The sequence below is a fragment of the Dermacentor variabilis genome, chromosome 2 (assembly GCF_050947875.1).
Source record: "Dermacentor variabilis isolate Ectoservices chromosome 2, ASM5094787v1, whole genome shotgun sequence".
Taxonomy (NCBI): Eukaryota; Metazoa; Arthropoda; class Arachnida; order Ixodida; family Ixodidae; genus Dermacentor; species Dermacentor variabilis.
This window is the reverse complement of record NC_134569.1, coordinates 157,236,608-157,250,574: the sequence shown is the minus strand read 5'-3', so window position 1 is coordinate 157,250,574 and position 13,967 is coordinate 157,236,608. Positions and strand designations below refer to the sequence as shown.

The window sequence follows — 13,967 nt, the reverse complement described above, 5'->3', positions numbered from 1 at the left end:
TCAAATACGTCATAGATTTGTTTGCGCCAGCGCTTACACACATATACAACATCCCTCTTTCGACGGGGATTTTTCCAAACAACATGCAGGTTGCAAGAGTTTCAATAATCTGCAAGAATGGTGACGAAAATTGGTTAGGTAATTACCGCCCGGTGTTAATCTTGCCTGTATTCTCTAAGGGACCCGAGAAAGTGATTAATTATCGTATTGAGAAATTTACTAGAAAATAAAACCTCTTAACAAACTACCAATTTGGTTTCAGAAAGGGACGCTGCACTGAGACAGCACTTCTAGCTCTGAAGGAAGAAATATTAAACAATTTTGATAATTAGGTAATGACATTGGGTATACTATGAGACTTTAGCAAAGCATTCCATCGAGTCAACCATCCAATATTGTTGGATAAGTTCGAGCATTATGGGTTTCGTGGCACAACACTACAACTTATTAAATCTTAGTTGAGTGCGCGCCATCAATGCGTCGAGCTCGATTAGCAAAAATCTCACCTACGGTCTATTGATTTGGAGTTCCACAGGGTAGGATATTGGGACCAATTCTCTTCCTTTTCTATATCAATGATATTGTAAAAATATATGATGATTGTAAATATGTTATTTATGCCGATGATTGCTCGGTACTAGTTAAGGGAAAAACATTGATATTTTAAGACAAAAGGGAAGTGCGTTCTGTCACAACTTGCAGATTTGGTGCCAGAACAATAGGCTCATTCTTTATGAGTCAAAAACTATGTGTGTGTTGTTTCTCACCCGAGGCACTTAAGAAAATATAGGTGACCATATTGCTCTCGGGCCATTCAAAATTAAAATAGAGAAGTTTGTTAAAATTCTAGGTGTCATTTTCTCAAAAAACGTCTTGAAATGAGCATGTGAAAACTTTATTACCAAAATTAAGTAGAGCCGCCGGTGTATTAAGCCAGAACCATCACACTTTTCCAGTCAGCATTAAAAAGATGTTATATTTTTCACTCTTTAACTCTCACTTACATTACTGCGTGCTAATATGGGGAAGCACGACAGCATATAACTTGCAGAAACTCTTCCTTATTCAGAAAGAAGCACTAAGATAACTAGAACATTCCTTGTTCTTAGAACACAGAACTACACTTTCCCAAACATAAGATTCTAAAAATCCTCAATATATACAAATATGAATTATTAACCTATAAGAACGACACATTAGATGGGGCGGGACTATTCGAAGAATTATCAAATCTCAGGAAAAGTACAATTTCCTAACCTTTCCGATATCAACCGCCATTCAAAGTTTCCTTCTCGCGCACCCATTACGGGAAAGAAAAACTTCACTATGCTGTAGCTACTACACTAAATGACCTAGACCGGAAAATGTCGCCGTTCTGGCCCTTACTAAGAAAACCTTATTTGACCTGCTTGTTTGACTGTATTGAAACTGCTTATGCTCCTAATTGTTCATTGATATATGTATGCTGTGTAATTGCTCTTGTATTTGACATTTTTGATGGAAGTGTCACATCGTCGCTTTATTTGCTGATGGTTACATAACTGAATCCATATACCAAATCGTCGTGTCACTGCTGCTGTATGGGTGGCTATTAGTCAAGCTGCACAGATGCAGCTTTTTTCTCTGGCCCCCCATTTTCGCAGTAACAATGTATTGTCTGCGGCGAAAATAAAACCTGATTGATTGATTGATTGATTGATTGATTGATTGATTGATTGATTGATTGATTGATTGATTGATTGAATAAATCATTACCGGCGGACTTGGATTTCAAAACTGCTATGGACCCACTTAAACTGGTGATAGGTAATTAGTCGGCTTTTGATGATTATTCAACAGAACAATGGCAGTGTGCAATAATCCTTTCTCTTGCAACAGTCAACCTCCAAAAGGGGAACAGATATCGCTACAAATAGAATAAAGAAGGAACGCAATAAGCGTGGGACAGCGCATATTATGTTTCTTTGGTTTTGTGGTGCTCAGCCACGAGGAAGAACAGCAGCCTATTTCATAATGGGCGGACGACGCAACGGACCCAATCGTGGCTATTTGCGGAGTCGCCGCCTCGAGTCGTTATTAAACAGCGCCACTCTCAGAGAGAGAGAGAGAGAGAGAGAGAGCACTCTGTGGGATTTCTTTCCGTTCAAGCGCGTACCTCGGCTCACCACTTCGTTCTCGCCGCCTTAGCCATTGTTCTCGGCTGTAAAAAAGGCGCAACATAACGCGATAGAAAGAAAACGACGGTCGATCGTAAGTTGCTTCACGGAAGCCGTAGCTCTGCCCAACGTCAAGGTCAAGCAAAGAAACTGGTTTTTCTCGACTCAGTTGTTCTCCGGGATTTCGTTGCTCAACAACCCGAATGAACGCTGCAGCCGGACTGCGGCTTCGAGGGAAAGGGTCGTGCAGTGACTGTACAAGGGAGGGCACGGAAATAAGGGACTGCGCGACATGGAAAAAAATAAAACAAAAGGCCACTACTGCCCATCACGCGTGAGCCCAGACAAGCTTCAATCGCCCAGAACGAAGGAAGGCTTCTTATCGCAGTGATACGGAGCGGTGCGGCGGCATAGAACGCACCGACGAGAAGGGAGATGGCCAGGCGAGACCTGTCGCATCGCGGTCGCTACAGTTGAAGCGGGCGCAGTCTGGAGACGTGCACGCGCAGATGTCGGCCGCGAAAGAATTCTCGGGACGTCTTGCAGTCGTCACCGGAGGAGGCAGCGGCATCGGCGAAGCCATCTGCCATGTGCTGGCCGAGAGAGGTGCCCGTGTCGTCGTAGCCGACATCAACGTCGAAGCTGCGCAAATGGTCGCGAAGTCACTGCCGGGTTCGTATTACCGCACCTGTGCGTTGATTTGCTCTAATGCATGTGGAGGAACTTACGTACGGATAAGAGATCCGAGCAAAAGGCACGCGGTATGTTGTCGTGTGGTGAGTTTTCGCGAGGCAAAGAGAGCGCTAGATAGCGCCGAGAGACGAAGCACACGTTATCACGCGTGATTTGGCCTCTCCGCAAAATGTGCTCGTGGCGTTGCATTTGTTGCCATGCTAGGATGGCAGGATAACGGAGTTGTCAGCTGCGCGCGATCAACTTATTGCTTTCTCGCGCGGCTCTGGTAGGCGCCTACTGAAGTACAACACACGACAATGACTTGCACAACGGCTTTCTCGCATTACTAAAATAAGGAATACATTTAAATATTGAGTCTACAGTTGAAGAAGCTTCATATCAATAATAAGGGCTAAACATCAGAATTTGTGCTATATTGCCATTACAATAACATTATTTACCGCGACTTTATTAAATTCCACTAGGCTGAGGTGCCCTGCAACTACACATCTTTATTCAGCCAGTCCTTAAAGAATAACCTTTGCTAGATCATCTTCGCCTTCCGGGAGTAATGAGAAATGGGTGTCCGAGCTGTGCTGCCAAATTCAAAGCAATGCCTATCACGGTGCACGTTTAGGGTTCACATCTCTCAAAACTGGTGGTCGTAAAGAAAGTGTTTAGGGAAAGGTTAGCCGCCCTTGGTAAAATTCTTCTAAATGTAGAACGCACGCTTACTTCTCTGACGATTATAGCTTTTAAGTAGTGTGCTTAAAGGTGATGTTCTAAATAAGGCATGACCACTGCGCTTATAGTAAAGTTGTTACTGACCATGGTCAGCCTGTTTAGTGCGCGATATGGGTTGATTGCTATAACATGTCTTTTTTATACAAGCGAAAATCCATGGCGTGTGGAATGGCCCTTCAAAAGAGCAGAAAGCTACGCACGGCGTCATGAGAATCCTAAAATTTAGAGACTTCACAGAACCCTTATGATACGGTGTATTATCATAGCCTCCATTCAAAGTCCGCTTAAGGTCCGCTGCACGTAGGAAGTATATGTTTCCTGTCCGCTTCGTTCTGGTATTCCTTTTTTTTTCTTCCTTCCGCCTTTCAACATCGTATTCATCGTACAGGACAGCAAATTGGGCGTCACACTTAGCCTTGTTACCATTTTTTCAAAGCGTAGGCATTTCTATTCCTACCCAACGAAGAAACCCGTCGGGCCGTCCGTCCCGTAAGACGAATCGCTACAAATAAATTAATGTATAAAAATCTGTAAATTCAAAAGTAAAAACGTTGGCGGTGGTGAGTTTTGAACCTATGGCTCCATGCTTAGAAGATGAATATCTTTCCTACAATGCCAAGAGCCCACGCTTGCAGAAGGTGAATATATCTTACTCATATGAATTTTTTGAACATGCGGTACAAAACAAATATGAAAGAACCGTTTGTCTGAAGACTTCAAGAAGTTTTGTTGATGGTCGAATAAAAACCTTCTCTAGAATAACATGTAGAGCCGATTTAGAGCATTGCATACATTATGGAAATTTAAATTTTACTAACATTTAGTGCCAAATACGCCACATCCGCGATGCATTTCGGTGGTCGCGTGATGCGGCTTCCGTTGGGGCTCTCCTTCACCGACAGAACCGCCAAGTATTTACGAGCGCTAATGCGCTTCGCGTCGTGCTACCCATAGAGATAAGCAGTCAATGCGTTGATCAGGTGTTAGAGAGCGACAAGGGCTTATAAATGTCGGAGTAATTCTAACGAGGATAGTGAGGACCAATAAGCGTTGATAAGGGTCGGATCAAGTACGTTATTGTTGATAAGAACAGATAAGGATTTGATCTATTTCGATGAGGTTGATAACGACCGATAAGATAGCGACCGACAAAGGTTGAAATGAGCTCATGCTGGTCGGATCATGTTTGGTAAGATCTATAATGATACCGGGCTGCGGGGAGATTAGTGGCACAATGTTTACGCATACTTAGGCAGCTCCAGCTGAATTTCTGCCTTAATATTTTTTTCACAGAAACGGTGGTAGCGGGACCAGAATCTCTCTGAAGACTTTATATACCTCCTTTCCAGCTGTCCTAGTCCAAGCAAACGATCTAGTTGATGGAAGTTCTGAAAAAGTTAGGAGCATAATAGCAAGGATATGCTGGTTAATAATGAATAGCATGGAATAAATAGGGCGGGATGCCAATTGCAAAACTTTTGTCTACTACATCGAGGCGTTATACGTTCCAGATTAAAAGTTTTGCAATGTTTCTTCAGATCCGAATGCAGCGGCGGCTATATGTTTAGTCTCTATTTTATAGGTGATGTGCGTCGAACGTTTCATGTATATACAGGTTGATAAGGCGGCTTGGGAAATTGACTAAATTATCTGTACCATTGGCTTTTCATGCGTACAGTACGTTATGCGGCGAATATGCTCTATTTGCCCGATGTCCTTGCAGAACGAACGGTCAGTCCGATATTCAATTTGAATTCGCACGCAGGCATGATATATTTTTAGCAACAGCAAAGTACAAACATGCAGTAAAAATTACAGACATGGTGGACAATTCTGCAGGCGTCGAACAGTGTTAGCAACATGTTTCGCGATGCGCATGGAAGGCTCACTGGTTGTAGAGAGTTCCTCTAGAAACCAGGGTGGCATCTGGTGAGCGGCAAAAAATTTAAAAGCGTCAAATATTTACGAAGTTCACACAAAAGCAAAAAGCACACGAAAGGGTTGCATAGTTCTCCGAAGTGCTATCGTGTGCCATCGTGCAACTAAATGTGGCTCCGAGTTCAGTGGTGATAGAAATGTGGAACATGCTATAAGTGAAGAACGTCGAAAGTTTCAAGTTTGTGCACGAGTTACTGGGGCCTTATAACGTAAAGCTATTTCAATGCCTTGTTCCAATGCCCTGACCTCAAATTTACGCAACCCCCAACGCAAGCATCGGGCAGTGTCTCGTAGCGTAATTTGGTCAGGATAATGAAACGCTCACTACGTTTATCATAGGTTACCTCCGTTGGCTTTCTAAGTGAATAGCACTGTCTCGCTCTACAGGCTTTTCTCGTGTAATTGGCTTACCAGAGGCGAACTGAATTGAATTTTTGGATTTTACGTGCCGTAACCACGATTTGCTTATGAGGACTCAGGATTAATTCCGACCTTCAGGGGATCTTTAACTTGCCGCCAACGCACTGGAAATCGGCGTTTTTTTTTGTTTCCGTCCCGTTTAATTGCGGCCGTAGCGCCTGGGATTTGATCCTGTGATCTCGTGCATAGCATCGCAACACCATAACCGCTAAGTCACCGCGGCGGGTGAGCCGAGACGATGAGCACGGATAAGGGCAGATGGTTTCAGTGAGGCCATCCTAATGCAGTGAAACTAGATAACCGGATGATGAGGGCGGTTCGGTGTTGGCGTTTGGCCCACTTGCGCTGTCTTAGCTTGGCGGTATCTGGTAGAGAATTGAACGGCGTTAATAGAAGGGTAAACGTGCAGCTAAAACGGATCCTCCGCGAAGAAAATGTGGCACTACGATATCGTGTACGTGCCGGAAAGTCTCCACAACACATACTGCCATGCAAAAATATTATATTACGACAAATAAACCATTCTCGCAGGTAACTCCCCGCAGCCAGTGCCCCAGTGATCGCCGGCAACCATCTTACATTCAATTCGGAACGGGGCAGTCTCCGGCTAGTCCGAAAAACCTTTCGTTTTGCTCGGCATATGAATGCGTTTTTAATGCATACACGTCATTTTGACGCAGTGAGTTTTTGCGTTTTGTTCACGTCGCGTGACAGACAGGTGAAGTGGGCATAGCCCAAAAGCTTTTGACCAATAGTAGAGGGCTGATTGTAGAAATAGAAAAGTTTGGAATAGCATAACGGTATAGCGCCTCGTTTATTGCAGATATTCATTGAATACTTGTTATGGTCCACATTTTCAGGCATTGCGCGAAGTGTTTAAAACTTTTCTCCAATCGACTTCGGTGACATAAATATGGAACATATTTTAACTTTGGCGTGAAAAATTAGAAGTTATGTGTTATGTGCGTGCAAAATTAAACGCGCGGAGGGCGGTCAGTGTTGCTCTTTGCAGTAATTGATTATGCTGATTTCCGAAAAAGTTATACTGATTTTTTGCGCCCTGTTCGCTACCGTGCTGGGATGTCTATATTTGGCACCGGGTTCATAATGTGTGCAATGATACGCCATATTAGATGTCATGTGCAGCCAAAGGTTAAAGCTTGTGAGTAAAAAGCATGGCAGATAATTACTGAATACTTTACTTATTTTCAGGGGTTTATTGAAGCTGAGTGAATCTTCCTGATTTCTTGCGGTGAACTCAATGTGGTGCCTATTTTGTATTTTCTGAAAATATGTGGCTGGGTTTTTGTGATGTACGTGCGAAGACCAAATTATGTGGGTTAAGTACCGTCACGCCATGAAATGGCATGCGCGAGCACTCAAAACCGTTATACATCCGTTACATGCAATCTCTTCCTCCTCCTGCTCTGTACTCGCCGCAGAAGCTGACTGGATATGACGTATGGCTGCGGAAGACGATCATTAGCTATGCACTGATTGCATTATGATGGAGGTGCAATGAAAAAACCCTTGCGTACTTCAAATAAGATTTCCTGTAAACAACCGCATCTGGTCAATCATCACAATGATCAGCCTGGTTACCCCCACTGCAGGGCAAAGGCTTCTCCCATACTTCTCCAACAACCCCGGTCATGTACTAATTGTGGCCATGTCGTCCCTGCAAACTTCTTAATCTCATCCGCCCTCCACACTTTCTGCCGCCCTTTGCTACGCTTCTCTTCCCTTGGAATCCAGTCCGTAACCCTTAATGTCCATCGATTCCATCTGTCCATCTGTCCATCGATGTCCATCTGCCCTCCTCATTACATGTCCTGCCCATGCCCCTTTCTTTTTCTTGATTTCAACTAAGATGTCATTACCTAGCGTTTGTTCCCTGACCCAATATGCTCTTTTCTTATCCCTTAACGTTACACCCATCATTCTTCTTTCCATAGCTCGTTGCGTCGTCCTCAATTTAAGTAGAACCCTTTACGTAAGCCTCCAGGTTTCTGCCCCGTAGGTGAGTACTGGTAAGACACAGCTATTATACACTTTTTTTAGGGATAATAGCAACCTGCTGTTCATGATCTGAGAATGCCTGCCAAACGCACCCCAGCCCATTCTTATTCTTCTGATTATTTCGCTCTCATGATCCGGATCCGCCGCCACTACCTGCCCTAAGTAGATGTATTCCCTTACCACTTCCTGTGCCTCGCTACCTAATGTAAATTGCTGTTCTCTTCCGAGCTTGTTAAACATTACTTTAGTTTTCTGCAGAATAATTTTTAGCACCACTCTTCTGCATGCCTCTCCAGATCAGTGAGCATGCATTGCAATTGGTCCCCTGAGTTACTAAGCAAGGCAATATCATCAGCGCATCCAAAGTTACTAAGGTATTCGCCATTAACTTATATCCCTAATTCTTCCCAATCCAGGTCTCTGAATATCTTCTGTAAACACGCATTGAATAGCATTGGACAGATCGTATCTCCCTGCCTGACGCCCTTCTTTATTGGTATTTTGTTGCTTTCTTTATGGAGGGCTACGGTGGCTGTGGAGCCGCTATATATATATATATATATATATATATATATATATATATATATATATCTTTCAGTATTTTTACATACTGTTTCTCGTAATCCATGAAAGCTTTATATAAGGGTTGTTTATATTCCGCACATTTCTCTATCACCTGATTGATAGTGTGAATATGGTCTACTGTTGATTAGCCTTTACGGAATCCTGCCTGGTCCTTTGCTTGACAGGAGTCTAAGGTGTTCCTGATTCTATTTGCGATTACCTTAGTAAATAGTTTGTAGGCAACTGACAGTAAGATGATCGGTCTATAAATTTTCAAGTCTTTGGCGTCCTCTTTCTTCTGGATTAGGAATACGTAAGCGTTCTTCCAAGAATCCGGTACGATCGAGGTCATGATGCATTGCGTATACAGGGTGGCTAGTTTGTCTAGAGCAATCTGGCCACCATTCTTCAACAAATCTGCTATTAACTGATCGTCCCCTGCTGCTTTTCCCCTTTGCATAGCTCCCAAGGCTTTCTTTACTTCTTCCGGCGTTGCCTGTGGGATTTCAAATTACTATTGAATATTCTCTTTTCCATCATCGTCATGATTGCCACTGGTACTGTATAGATCTCTATAGAACTCCTCAGCCACTTGAACTATTTCATCCATATTAGTAATGGTATTGCCGGCTTTGTGTCTTAACGCATACATGTGATTCTTGCGAATTCCTAGTTTCTTCTCTCCTTTTAGGCTTCCTCCGTTACTGAGAGCATGTTCAATTCTATCCATATTATACTTCCTTATGTCAGCTGTGTTATGCTTGTTTATTGACTTCGAAAGTTCTGCCAATTCTATTCTAGCTGTAGGGTTAGAGGCTTTCATACATTGGCGTTTCTTGATCAGATCTTTCGTCTCCTGCGATAGCTTACTGGTATCCTGTCTAATGGAGCTACCACCGACTTCTATTTCACACTGCTTAATGATGCCCACAAGATTGCCGTTCATTGCTTCAACACTAAGGTCCTCTTCCTGAGTTAAACCGAATACATGTTCTGTTCTGGTCAATCATAACGTGAATCATGTTATTAATTTACTCATAGCCTCGTGCTTCGGTATACCAGCGTAGCGTAAACAAGAGCAGCATAGACGTGCAGTACATGAGCAAACGCACAAGGTACTAGCAAGTGTTTCTGTTTTCGAGTGCTCTTCTCGTGTGTTCATCTTGTGTAGAACATGGTATTACTTCAAGATGGCAAACACGGATCCCCACGACGCAAGCCTACTTGCATTCGGAACTTAACGGGTTCGCTAGTCAACTATCGCCCCAGGAATTGCCGCAAACAGGCCTTCACAATAACAGGGTTCTTCATAATTTTAAGCTACTAGTTACAAGCTTTTAAGTAGCATCGCCTGCCTTATAATGAAGTTTGTGAGCGCCTGCTAGGTAAGCTTGCAGGCGAGCACTGAACGTTTAGTGAAACAAAGTTTATGTAGTGCTTGTCTGCCGGCCAGGATACAAAAGAATTAGGTTCCCAGTTACTAAACGACAAGAAGCATTCTCGCATATTGCCCTCCCTTACACACGGACACTGTTTTAACACTTTAACACTGTTTCGCTCCCTTCTCTCTGCACCTAGTACTTAACGCTTCACGGCTTACTTTCTCCGAGTGTGCTTCATGCTGCCAATGTGTATCGAATGGAGTTCCCAATGCGTGTATATTTGCTAGGTGTTCTTATATCGGGCTTCTTTAAGCCATCGAGTGTGATAAAAGTTTTCCAACATGAATCGCGTGAACTTTGGCGCAGGCGACCAGGGCCACCGCGCTGTGGAAGTGGACGTGGGCGAGTCGGCGTCCGTCGAGCGGCTGTTCGAAGCGATTCAGGGGTTCAGTGGTGGCACACCTGTCACCATAATCGTCAACAACGCCGCCATTGGCTGTGGCTTCGCATCGATAGCTGATGCTAGAGAAGAAGACTTTGATCGAATAATCAAGACAAATCTGAAGGTGAGGCTATGGAAGTAGCAGCTTCGTTACGAAGAACCTGTGAAATGGACCGCCAATTTGAGCACATCAAGATCCACATTAGGTGCAGCTCTAGATAGGGCACCAATCCAGAAGACTCATTTCTAAGAAGTGCTTATTGTTGGTCATAAGCTTCGAAAAATAGTAACCTTGATCTTCCTGATTGACCAGCAGCAGTTACTGGAAACCGATCCAGCATAATGAGGTCCTGAAAATTGCAGCTGCGCGGTGATTTCATTACTCCCAACGTACGCACAAATCAGTTGACAGTCTTGAACTAGTGTTTCGTTACATACGTACGTTAAATGCAAGTACCTTCGCCGGGCGTTACTGTGCGCATCGCTTTCAGAGTTTTACTGCAACTTACGGGAAAGCAAGCGTAAAGAAGACGTCAAAAAACGGGGCGCCGTCTGGTACCTCAAACAATACGTCCAAGCCAAAACAATTCTTTAGCAACCATGCTGCCGTTGCTATGCCGACGCGTCTGGTTAGGAGTAAGGATGCCGGATTTGCCGAATGATCTCAAAACCTGGACACACTAAACGCTCACAACTAACTTTTCAGATGAGTTTAGAGCAAGGGTAATGTCACTTAAACACTTACTGGCAGTCAATGAGAGGGAGAGCCTAGCCCTCATGAGTATGCGCGATGAAGCCGGAGCTGCAATGTAAGCAAGTAAATGTTCCTCTGCACACGCACGCACACGCACGAAGACGCACGCACACGCAGACACACACACACACACACACACACACACACACACACACCTACACACACACACACACACACACACACACACACACACACACACACACACACACACACACACACACACACACACACACACACACACACACACACACACACACACACACACACACACACACACACACACACACACACACACACACACACGCACGCACGCACGCACACAACACACACGCACGCACACACACACACACACACACAGGGGAAGCCGCAAGCAGGTTGTAAGGCCAAAGCTAACGGAAAATCTATTCCGCGCATATTCAAGACATTAACAATTCTTTTGTGGCAGCCGCGGCGGCCGCTGCCGCTTGCACATCCATGTAGTTTGCCTACATTTGTCCGCCTGGTGGTACTTTGCTTGCACTATTTTAGTGGTATGTTCATTCACTGACCAATCCATCATCAAAAGCGATCATTGCGCGTAACTTCATGTGTTTTGTACAATTTTCGTGTGTCATGGAAGACGAAGAAGTACTCTTGATACTTCTAGTTAGTTGTTTCCTAGAAATGGATATTGGACAGTGGGAGAAGCGGACATATCGAAAGCGGCGGTGGTAGGTTCACCCGACTTTTTAAAAGCGCGAGAAGTTTGGTCACACTAACGCTTTGTTGCTGCTCCTCAGGTCCCGCAGCGTTGAATACTATCTTCACCCCAATCTCATTGTGAGATGTGTCCCGGTAAAGCCGGTGTGGGGTAGTTCTCAATTTCGTCTGCCAGGATGGAAACTGGCTCGTTTGTTCCCTCTTCAATTTCACGACCGGATGTTTACATGCTAGTGCAGCTTCCGATTAAGCGGAACGACCTTCTGCTTCGCCGTGGCGAAAAAAAAAAATCAGTCCGAGACTGATCAGGCTCGCCGCGTGGTTTCCCGCCCATGTTGCTGCTTAGGTGGGCGGACTATTCTTTAAAAAGATTTTGACGCCTCCTGATGCTTCAAGAACGAGTGTGAACGTAACCTTACGCCTCTTCACGAAGCTAAAAAAGCCACATAATATATTTGTTGGTGTTTGTTCAAACAGGAGGCATGTATGAAGCTGTTCTCATGTCTCCGAAATATCATCTGAAGTAACCGGTAATGTTCTTACGTGTTTATCTGTTGTGCACTTTCTAGTCGCACAACAGTGCTCGCTTTTCACGATAATTCTTGATGAAATACTCTTATTTCAATGCAAAATTGCTTTTCAAGACTCCCCAGCCTAAATATTTCGTATGTTTAGTTTTCTATATTGATTGCTATACACCTGTTTATTCAGAATTTGTATGTACGTATTACGTATCACTTGACTTTCAGTGCGGTGACATGCCACCGGCAAAGGTGACATGATGTTTCACTTCTTGTTTCTAGGGCCTCTTTCATTGTTATCCCCTCCATCTTCCGCGTGCTAGTAAAACTGACGTTATTTCATACGGTGTTATACCACAGGTTTTTTTACTTAATTTTATACAAGTCAGTCACCTATATTCTTGCAGCAAACATATATTATTTACGTAAATCGCTAGCAAACGAACCCCCTAAAAAGTTCAGATCTTGCTAAATATAGCTGCATTGTGCAACTCTAGTTGAACTTTGGTGCTAAGAAGCACTGGGAGATGTTTGAAGGAGTGTAAAGACGGCCTCATCATTGCCTGTGAGCCGTGCTTGATGGAAGACTAAATACACATGAAACAGTCAGCTTTGATGCAAGGGTGCAGCGGCTAAGTGGTTTTCTCCCTCAAAGACTGAATGCGAGGAAATTTGTTCTTCAAGAAAAATAAGCTGTGCCGGTAGTGGTGCAAACGGTGACGCTATCAGCCCAGTGTCGTCGGCAATACACCAGAGCAGCTTTGTAAGAAGTATGCCATATAATTCTTGCTAAACAAAAAACTTTTAGTACGCTACAACCTGGCAATCTATTCCTCAGTCAATAGTAACAGAAACTACCGATCCTACCTGCGCACTAGCTGCTTTGAAGGTGTCTCTAATCTATCTTTTTCTGCAGGGACCATTTCTTATGAGCCGTGCAGGCATCCGCCTAATGCTGGCCGCTGGTGTAAACGAAGGAGCCGTGGTCAACGTGTCCAGCATCACTGCCAAGAGTGGAATGAAGGGCCTCGCAAGCTACGTGGCCTCGAAAACCGGTATACTGGGCCTGACCAAGTCCATAGCGCTGGACGTCGCGGGAACGGGCATCCGATGCAATGCAGTGCTGCCAGGTTTCACGGTGACGCCAATGTCAGACCACCTCACCGCAGAACAGAAGCAGCAACTTACCGCAAACATACCACTCAGTCGTCCTGCGCAACCACGTGAGGTGGCACAGGTGGTGGCTTTTCTATGTGGGCCACACAGTTCGTACATGGTCGGCTCCACTGTTGAAGTCTCCGGAGGCGCGATGATGTAATAAAGGCTTCACGGACACCACGCCACATAATTTGTTGTAGACCATGGACCCTATAACGTAAAACTATAACGTAACGTAAGCGCTGACGTAAGCATCGGGCAGTGACCAGCAGCATTGTCTGAGCAGCCCAATCATACACTCTCTCGTTTCTAGGAGGTGAGTTTTGTTTGCTTTCAAAATAATAACATTGCCTACATTGAGCTCTTTTTCTTATCTAATTGGCTGACAAGAGGCGAGGAGCACGCTCAAGTGGAGAGTGTTTCGATTGGGTCGTGCAAGCGCAGCGAACATAGATAACAGGGTGAACAATGTGGTGCCGGCGTCTGCAATTGGAC

The 13,967-nt window shown here is 44.4% G+C and overlaps 1 protein-coding gene across 1 annotated transcript; it reads left to right on the top strand.

Annotated features, from left to right (window-relative positions):
• Positions 1 to 2,482: 2,482 nt before the first annotated feature.
• On the top strand, positions 2,483 to 13,654 carry LOC142572882 ((3R)-3-hydroxyacyl-CoA dehydrogenase-like). The gene is made up of 3 exons (XM_075682321.1): positions 2,483 to 2,828; positions 10,265 to 10,464; positions 13,231 to 13,654. Exons 1-3 carry the CDS (start codon positions 2,666 to 2,668, stop codon positions 13,630 to 13,632), a joined length of 765 nt encoding a protein of 254 aa, XP_075538436.1. The 5' UTR covers positions 2,483 to 2,665; the 3' UTR covers positions 13,633 to 13,654.
• The last annotated feature ends 313 nt before the right edge of the window (positions 13,655 to 13,967 follow it).

Excerpts from the sequence above, each read along its gene's own strand:
- LOC142572882 (XM_075682321.1), top strand. The coding sequence starts at position 2,666 with ATGTCGGCCGCGAAAGAATTCTCGGGACGTCTTGCAGTCGTCACCGGA. Across the intron at positions 2,829-10,264 it reads GGTCGCGAAGTCACTGCCGG|GCGACCAGGGCCACCGCGCT; the intron begins GTTCGTATTACC and ends ACTTTGGCGCAG. Across the intron at positions 10,465-13,230 it reads TAATCAAGACAAATCTGAAG|GGACCATTTCTTATGAGCCG; the intron begins GTGAGGCTATGG and ends CTTTTTCTGCAG.